We start from the raw sequence: 9,260 nt of genomic DNA on the forward strand, positions 1-9,260 counted from the left end.
GCAATTGTAGTAAACGGAATAATTCATCGAAAAATTTACGTTTACCCATCCCTCTTCCTCAACGAGTGTTAAAAACTGCATTTCATGCTTTAATAATGTCATATGCCTCTTAGACTCACTTATGTTGGGGCATGCTCCTTCTGCTCATCAAATTTTTATCTACAAGGGAAAGCATTGGAAGTAATTAGTAGGATGCTTTATAGAGATGATTCAAGGTCTAAATTTAAAAAACTAAATATTTTAACACTAACTAGTTTGTACTGTCTTTTATATGTTAAAAATATTGTGCATAAACATGAGCAAGTTTTAAATAATTATAATATAGAAGCTAGTGAAAGGAATTCAAAAAAAAATCAAATTATTGTATGAGTTACTACGGTCCCTTATTTTTGAACGAATTGCCTAGCTGCGTTACTTCAGAATGGTGATTTTAAGAAGACTGTGAAAAGATTTTTGATAAAAAATGCCTTTTACAGTTATGATGAGTTGATTGAAGCGGATGTGATTAATGTACTCGTAATTATCTGTTTATGTGTCATATCGTCCCCTTAGTGCAACAACTAGATAACTTAAATTTTAGGCATTTCTCAAGTGTTTCTTGCAATACTTCTAAAACATAAAACCAAATTTTCTATCATATTAAAAAAACATTGTTTAGTATATTACACACCTGTAAGACTAATAATAATTATTTTTGATTACTTGCAAAGTGTATTTTTGTGCCTTTCAAATTTTTAAACTGCAATTTTTTAAAACTATAACTTTTAAGTTATTTAGTTCTTGTACGATATTATACAGGGCAATTCAGATAAAATAACGAGCCTGACGATCTGATGATGCAAACCAAAAAACAAATTTCATTTACGCCTGTGATCCCATTTAAATTAGGATTTGCAAGATGTATCCAAGTTTTCATCTTATGTCACTCTGACATCAGCGCAGAGAACGACCATTAGTGCCATTCAGTTCTCGCAGAATGATAGAGAAATTAGAGAAGTCTTTTCGGTGGAAACCCAATACAAAATGAATGAACGAATGAAACATTAAAGCTAGGCAACAGTTTTTTTAAGCACTGTCAGAGCAACATAAGATATCTTGGATTGCAAATAAAAATCGTGATTAAAATTAGATCAAAACATAAATGAAACTTGTTTTTTGGGTTGCATCGCCAGATCGTCAGCAGTACTAGTGCAATATTTGACATTATTCAAATTCCAGATACACCACGTTGTTAAATTGCGATTGCTGAATATTGACCACTTTGACATTCATATTTTAACTCACGAGCTAAATACATAATTTAAACCGAAAGAAATTTTCGGAAAGTTATTAAAGTATTTCGTTTAGAGGGCTTTAATTCTAACATCCGAAGGTACAATTCCTACGTTCATGAAAACGTATTTCATTAAGAGGTAGAGTCCGTAGTTCTGGGCCCCTGTCTTGAATTTATCCCAATAAGACTATTTGGTACTCCTCTAGCAAAATTCCGAAAAACACCACAATTTCAGGTGTCTATTTCAACATGTACCCGTTTTTCTACAGTGACCACAACAATCAACTTTAAGAAATTGCCTTCAGAAACTAATTCAGGAATTGCTGAAATTTCAGCTAAATATAACCCGTAACAAAATTAGGGCTTTTGGTGCGTCTCCCATTAACAAAACTTACATCAATATATTGGGTTAGTAGGTACTTTACAAATTTATCTACAGGTTTGTTGCAAACAAGACAACAGTATACAATGCTCAACAACTGTTGTTAACAAGTCGACAAGTGATGAATTTGATTTAAGAACTCTTTGGGAATTATTTTGTTAGTACCAAAAGCCCAACTTGTGCCGGAATGCCGGAATTCTTTGCTTTAAATTTGATTATTTAAGTGCTAAGTTCTTTTTCTTTGCATTTGTTGAGTGTTGTTTGTCATCATTTCGGAAAAGACGACTTGTTGTAATCCTTCGAACTTTACTTCTAAATTTTGCTCAAATAAATTCGAGTCTTGGGTTTTTGACGTAAAATAGTTCGAATTTTTATCAACTATTTGTACCAAGATCAAGCTGATTCTTCAAAAGGAATTGTCAAAAAGAAATGCCTTATACCGTTTATGACGAAATTAAAGAATTGTATCAATCTGAAAATGAAACATTTGACGGTTATGTCAACTATGTTTGTTCTACGATTGTCCCAAACCCAAATACTGATATTGTGGAAATTCTATCAAATGCGCTTCTTGTAAAAATCTTGCAACTGTTGTAACACGAATGTTTTGTAAAAGTCTCAAAAATAAAATGTTTTAAAGAAAGGGAAAAGAGCCTCAAGTGTATTTAATTCAAATACAAATTGGTTTTATAATTTTTTGACTGAAAGATAGCCACTTCAGAAGCAATTTAAAATAGCCTACTGGACGAGTACTTCAGGAATCCCAAATTGACTCAAAAAACAATGTTATCAAACGCTCGAAAAACAACTAGAATATAAAGAAATTCGTAATGGTGATGACTTGTCTTTTGAACAAGTTTCAGCAGCGATTTCTATCTTTTTTTAATATTTAGACTAAAAAGTTACTTACGAAAAAAATTATTAGCCGGTTAAAAAATATTTTTTTAAATACTAAGTACAGTTGCGGAATTAAAATTTCGGGCAGTATTGTCATTATCATAATGTAAACTCTAAAACAATCTTTACATTGATAACCTTTTTTAGTCTTGTCACGTTTATGTCATTTTGATTTACTTTTTACTTTTTAAAGTGACTAAATACTGCCCGAAATTTTAATTCCGCAACTGTACATATTACTTGTCGTAAATAAAACTTTTGTCATGACTCAGTAACAATAAATGATTTTACACTATACCTACTAGAGATAAAACTTCTAGCGTTAAATGATTTATTTATTTATTTATTTATTATTTTGACTAAAGAAGTAACAACTAAAAACATAAGAGGAATCGACATAAAAATCATCTGTTATTTTAATCATTGAAAATAGTTTATTTCAACTGTCACTTTTGACCCACGTTGAAAACATTACCTTTCTGTGGTAATTCTTTGGATATCGCATGATTAGTTTAAATACAGAGACAATTATTTGGCCTCCGAAGTCAAGCGATTCTTCTGTTGCTGATTTAGGTGATCTACGAATTATTAACACAATTAACAAAAAAAAAATTGCGAAATCTAATCTAAATTTAAAATACCGAGAAAGTAGATTGCTTAAAAGCAGCCTCACTGGTTACTAACTGCGAATATTTCAATTACTCAAAATCAGTAGAAGACATACGTAAAATTTCTAAAGCCCTCCCTGAATTAAAATTTCATTGCTCACATGAACAGTATGGAATCAAGCGTTTTTTTGCATAAAATAATTACTTTATAAAAAAAGTAATTAGTACATTATCAAGTCTACAAGATCGTTTTTCAAGAACACAATTTTTCGAAATTCCTTTTAGTTATCGGGTTTTGCAAAATATTATATTTTTTAATTAGCAACCTATTGTCGTATCAACAAGAAATTACTCCCTAGAATTTTGGGATATTCGTGAATAGGTTGCCATAAATTTGATTAGGTTGGTTTTTGGTGACAAACAAAAGATATCGTAACCAGTGTCAGCTCCAGCTTGTATGGAGATTTCAATTGATAGCTGACAGCAGGTTGACAGAAAACGTCAACCGTCAACTACAAGGGGTAACCAAACCTAAGTATTCAAAATTTCAGAAAATTCTAGTTACAAACAACATGAAAAACGTAATTTTCCTAAAAATTTAAATCCTAGGTAGTAATTTCTTATTGACAGATCTATATTTTCTTGATTAAAAATTATGTTCTAAAAATGACTTCTAATTAAATAAAAAAAAAATTAACGAATAGTTTTTTTAAATAAATTGTTAAAATTGTGTACATCACGAAGATTTACCCAACTTAGCCGAAGTGGCTGTGTCATGCGGTTTCACACTCTTAGTTTTCTTATCTTTCTATGAGTACCTTGAGTCACTAACTGGTGATAATACTATAAATAAACAACTCGAGTCTACAGAGAATCAGTCTTTATCAAAATGTTGACTATAATCCTAACCGTGATATTAAGCGCTCTTATTTATTACAAACTAATAAAACCGGCAAGTTTTTGGGAGGAAAGAAATATCACTCATGTTTCAGCATGGCCTCTAGTAGGAAGTATGTGGGATTCTGTAATTCAGAAGAAAAATTTAAATGAAATATCTGCTGATATTTACAAAAAATATCAAAATGACAGGTATGATTTTCTAAGTTTCTCATTTAATTAAGAAGATGGTACAAGACCAAAATGCCAAGAAAAAAAATAAAATCACTCAATGAAGTTAATAATTGTGATTTTTTTTAGATACGTGGGTTACATGCAGTTTAGAAATCCAGCTCTTTTAATAAGAGACTTGGATTTGATTAAACAAATCGGAGTGAAAGCTTTTGATAATTTTCGCGACCATCTCGCTATACCTGCTGTTAAAACTGAACCCTTGTTCAATAAAAGTTTGGGTATTTTACAAGGAGAAGAATGGAAACAAATGAGAGCAACTCTAAGTCCAGCTTTTACTAGCAGTAAAATGAAAAATATGTACAATTTGATTTACGAATGTGCTGAAAATTTTGCTAGACATTTTCAAGACAAAGAACAAGATGTTGAAGTTAAGGATATTTTCTCGAAATTTACCAACGACGTGATTGCTACAGCAGCATTTGGGATTCAAATTAATTCTTTGAAAGAACCTAATAACGAATTTTATTTAATGGGCAAATCATTGACTTCGTTCAAAGGTTTTCAATTAATTAAATTGCTTTTGGCACAATCACTTCCTCAAATTTTTGAGGTAAATAACAGCAATTTTGTAGTATCAACAAATGTTTAATATGCAAATTTCAGATTTTTAAATTACCTGTTTTTAATCAAAAAGTTATGAATTTCTTCAGAAATATTATCATTGACAATATACACACACGAGAAAATCAGGAGATTATTCGTCCAGATTTGATTTATCTTCTAATGGAAGCTCGTAAAGGCAAACTCAAACATGATAACAATAACGAAGCTAATGATGGTTTTGCCACCGTTGAAGAATCAGACATTGGCAAAAACACCAAACAGATGGAACTTACAGAAGACTTAATGGTTGCTCAAGCTCTAATTTTCTTTTTTGCCGGTTTTGATACTGTTTCAACTGGTGCTAGTTTTCTAGCACATGAACTAGCTACAAATCTAGATGTTCAAAGAAAACTCCAAGCGGAAATCGATTATGTACTTGATGAAAATCAAGGAAAAATTTCGTACAACGTGATTCAATCGATGAAATATCTTGACCAAGTCGTGTGTGGTAAGTACCTCCAGCTGTCCTTATTTTTTTTTAATTTTTTTTGCAGAAAGTTTAAGACTTTGGCCTCCAGCTCCACAAACTGATCGTTTTTGTAATCAAGACTTTGTAATTGAGCCAACCAAGCCACCCGAAAGGAGATTTACGATTGAGAAAGGTGTGACAACAATTATACCTATTTATGGAATACATCGAGACCCTCAATATTTCCCAAATCCAGATAAATTTGATCCTGAACGATTTAGTGACGAAAATAAAGCCAAAATTGTGCCAGGGACGTATATGCCGTTTGGCGTTGGCCCAAGAAATTGCATTGGTACGAAAAAAAAAAATTAAATGAAAAATTTTAACGCAAATTTCAGGTTCGAGGTTTGCTTTGTTGGAAATAAAAACTTTATTCTTCCATTTGTTATCAAAATGTGATATAGTAACAAATGACAAGACAGTGGTTCCGCTTAAAATAAGTCCAAATAATGGAAATATTACTCCAAAAGAAGGGATTCACCTTACATTCCAATCCAGACAGATGAGGTGATTAAAAAAGTATTGAAAATGTAATGAAAATGAAAATAAAACAAGTGAAAAAATAAGAAACTTTTTTGTATACTATCCCAAAAAAGCTATATTTTACCGACTCATTTAAGTCCCTAACATGAATCTTCGTTGGTCAATAAAACTTTACGTAATAAAATAACAAACTATTTTAATTTAATATTATTTTTCGAAAATACTTGTTAAAAATAAAACAGTAAATTTGCCCGATCAGCAGTACTCTGGTTTTGAAAAAAGGGATTTATCATCGGTACAGACCTAGAAAGAATTAATATTAAAATCTTAACTAAAACGTACGATAGGTAATGATTTATACAATTTCTTGTTTTAAGAGAGTTGTTATCAAATAAAACAAATCTAAAATCTGTCACCAACAAAATGTTATCTATAGTGTTAGATGTAATACTGAGTGTCCTAATTTACTCCAAACTGATAAAAATGGCACATTTTTAGGAATAAAGAAACATTTCTCATGATCTATCATAATCGTTCATTGGAAGTATGAGGCCTGTTGTTGCTCAGAAGAAACACACATTATTTCAAAAAAACAAGTATTTTTGTTAAATTTATTTCAAAAAACTGGAAAACTTTATAGATATATGGGTTATATGCAAATGAGAATTCCAGCACCTTAATTTGAGATTTAACATTGATTAAACGAATTGGTATTAAACATTTGATAGTTTTCTTTCGGAATGAGTGATGAACAGTAAATCCTGACGCTCAAAAGAAGCTCCAAGAGGAAATCGATTCCGTAGGTACTTAAAGAAAATCAAGAAAAAATTTCCCACATTGTTAAATTTACAATCGATGAAATATCTCGACCAAGTCATGTGTGGTGAGGACCTACCTTTGTTTTTATTTTTTTATAGTTTCTGATATTTTTTTTACTGAAAGTCTAAGACTGTGGTCTCTTGGCTTTCAAACCAATCGTTTATGTAACAAAGGGTTTGTTTGTAATTTGTAATTAAGCCAAACAAGCCATCATGCAAAGGACCATTTAAATTTTATGACAATAATTATCTATTTATTATGATAATAATTCCAATTTGTGCAATTAACCGAAATGCTCAGTACTTAAATCTTGAACAAATTTGATCCTTTTGAAAAAATCTAAAGTTGGTCGGACGTGTGTGTTTCACACGGCCAGAAACTGTTTTACAACTGCAAGTGAACTTCGCTCACACTTGCAATCTTGCAAAATGGCCTTGTAATACAAACAACTGTTTTAATAATTGTAATTTTTAATAAATAAATTTAGTCTTAAATTTTTTATTATTAGTTTTTATCTTTATCCCTTGGCTGTAGTTTTTTTACAATAATAATGAATTTTTTTTGTGAGAAAAAAATCATGTAATTTGTGGATTGCAGCAGATCCAAAAATGGAGAATTCTGATCAGATTCATTTTAGTTCTAAATGCAGAAAAATTAAATTTCTTTCTAAATGATGAGCATCATTTTTCGACAGAAAGGAAGTGATTCAATGAAAATAAGTATCAGAGATACGATGATAACAGTCACTCAACAATTTTATAAAAACGTGAATAATCATGATAATTTTATATTCAAACATAAATAACAAATTTGATATAATAATACAAACATAAAACTATTCGAAAGTATAATAAACATTTTGACATCCTTCTTTATACTAATTTCTAAAAGTAAAATTTCTAATGCATTGGCTTTAAAACTCTTGTTGTCTTAATAGCTATACTACTTAATTACTAAAAAAACTTTTTTTGAAAACCTCCAGAAATATTCCAAATTCAGGTACTATACAAATCATATCGTTGAAAATCTTGTTAAAAATGCTATTGATATGAGAAAACAAATACCTACAAAAAATAAGTTACTCAACTTTGTGCGTGTTGGCACCCTGTAAAGTTCTATCTACGTGCTTGAACTACAGGGTGTTTGAGGATTGCGAGCAAATATTTTTTTAACCACTAATAGAACTCGGCAAAAGAAGCAACTTTCGTTACTCCAACTTTTGTCGAAAGCACGTCATTTTTGAGTTAAAATTAAAAATAAATTGAGGCTGAAAACCCGTCCCCGCCTATATCTTAATACGATGTTTACGTTCATTCATAAGAAAAAAACTTTGGAACGTAAACAGCGTAAAGACAAAAAAATTATCGCTACATTAAGGTGGATCAGTGTCAATGTTAGTGGGTCAATACTTGCTATTATAAAAAATTGCTCGGTAAATGTGGTCATTCGTTGGCAATGCACACTTCTTGTACTCTTCGGGCTAGGGAAGCTTGCGTTCGCACACACAGCCCTTCGAAGGTATAAATTTGAGCTGCGTACACTAACTAATTCATTAATTGTTTCATGTGAACAACCAAAAAATACACGTATTTAAATCTGATGACCGCGGTGGTGAATGGCGACCAATCCATCTCTAGAGAAAATTATTGTTCAATCCATTGGTGACGACTTTGGCATAATCTGATGGAGCTCTGATGAAGCTACCGCATGTGTCGCCAAGGGCACGTCCTCCACCAAATCGGACAACACATTTTCCAAAAAATCCAGATAAACGGCACTAGTTAAACGTTCAGGTAATATGTGGGGTCCAATTTGGTGATCTTCAATGATGTGCCCAAACATTTTGTGAAAATCGGTCTTGGAAGCACTATTTAATTTGGCGTTTGAGTAGTTGGCCATAATGACTTGATTGACAATTTGATTTCAAATTGATGTGCACAATTCACCCGAAAGCGCATTAACGACTAACTAAACTGACACGTGTAAACAAGTGATAATTTTTTTGGACAAAAAGTTTCCTTTTTTCTGTATAAAAACTTTCACGGTCAACATTCAAAGCAATTTATTTTCAATGATATTTTTAATTCCAATTAACAAGAACAGACACACTGAACGGCTCGTGGAAATCATAGGGGGGAAATTGCAAAAATAAAATTTGGATACGGAATTTGTTTGGTCTTCAATTCGACTTTTCATAACAAATTCTCTTAGTGGTTAAAATATTTGCTCGCAATCCACAAACACCCTGTATAGGGTGTTCTATTTAAAAATTATATCTTTAGTTCACCATTCCTTATAAAACACCCTGTGTGTAATATTCTTTTTAAATGTAGGTACACATCAAGTAGATCTATCTACCGGATGTTACAAACGGCATGTCAATATGTACATATTATTATATCAAATAAGGTTTGACGTTTTTATTAAGCAAAATACTACAGTAAGAAAAAAAAGCTATAAAGTCCTTCAAAACACTCATATGATGTAAGTGAATAATTTGATATATTGACCAGAAAATGATGAGTAAGTTTTTAAATTTTAGTCACATTTGAGACAGGTTTTGATAATAACTGTGTCGCATTTATGAAATTAAAG

General features: G+C 31.1%; 1 protein-coding gene across 1 annotated transcript; it reads left to right on the plus strand.

The window, feature by feature from the left end:
* The first annotated feature begins 4,049 nt into the window (after window positions 1–4,049).
* LOC123009649 (cytochrome P450 9e2-like) lies at window positions 4,050–5,890 on the plus strand. Its single transcript, XM_044406099.1, has 5 exons — window positions 4,050–4,249; window positions 4,358–4,841; window positions 4,895–5,342; window positions 5,389–5,655; window positions 5,702–5,890. Exons 1-5 carry the CDS (start codon window positions 4,050–4,052, stop codon window positions 5,872–5,874), a joined length of 1,572 nt encoding a protein of 523 aa, XP_044262034.1. The 3' UTR covers window positions 5,875–5,890.
* Window positions 5,891–9,260: the final 3,370 nt, after the last annotated feature.

The sequence above is a fragment of the Tribolium madens genome, unplaced genomic scaffold (genome assembly GCF_015345945.1).
Source record: "Tribolium madens isolate multiple individuals breed KSU strain unplaced genomic scaffold, Tmad_KSU_1.1 Scaffold_7;HRSCAF=85;Tcas5.2_LG10, whole genome shotgun sequence".
In the NCBI taxonomy this organism is placed as follows: domain Eukaryota; kingdom Metazoa; phylum Arthropoda; class Insecta; order Coleoptera; family Tenebrionidae; genus Tribolium; species Tribolium madens.

Coding starts and splice junctions, on each gene's coding strand:
- LOC123009649 (XM_044406099.1), top strand. CDS start 4,050: ATGTTGACTATAATCCTAACCGTGATATTAAGCGCTCTTATTTATTAC. Junction 5,343..5,388: donor TCTTGACCAAGTCGTGTGTG/GTAAGTACCTCC, acceptor TTTTTTTTGCAG/AAAGTTTAAGACTTTGGCCT. Junction 5,656..5,701: donor TGGCCCAAGAAATTGCATTG/GTACGAAAAAAA, acceptor CGCAAATTTCAG/GTTCGAGGTTTGCTTTGTTG.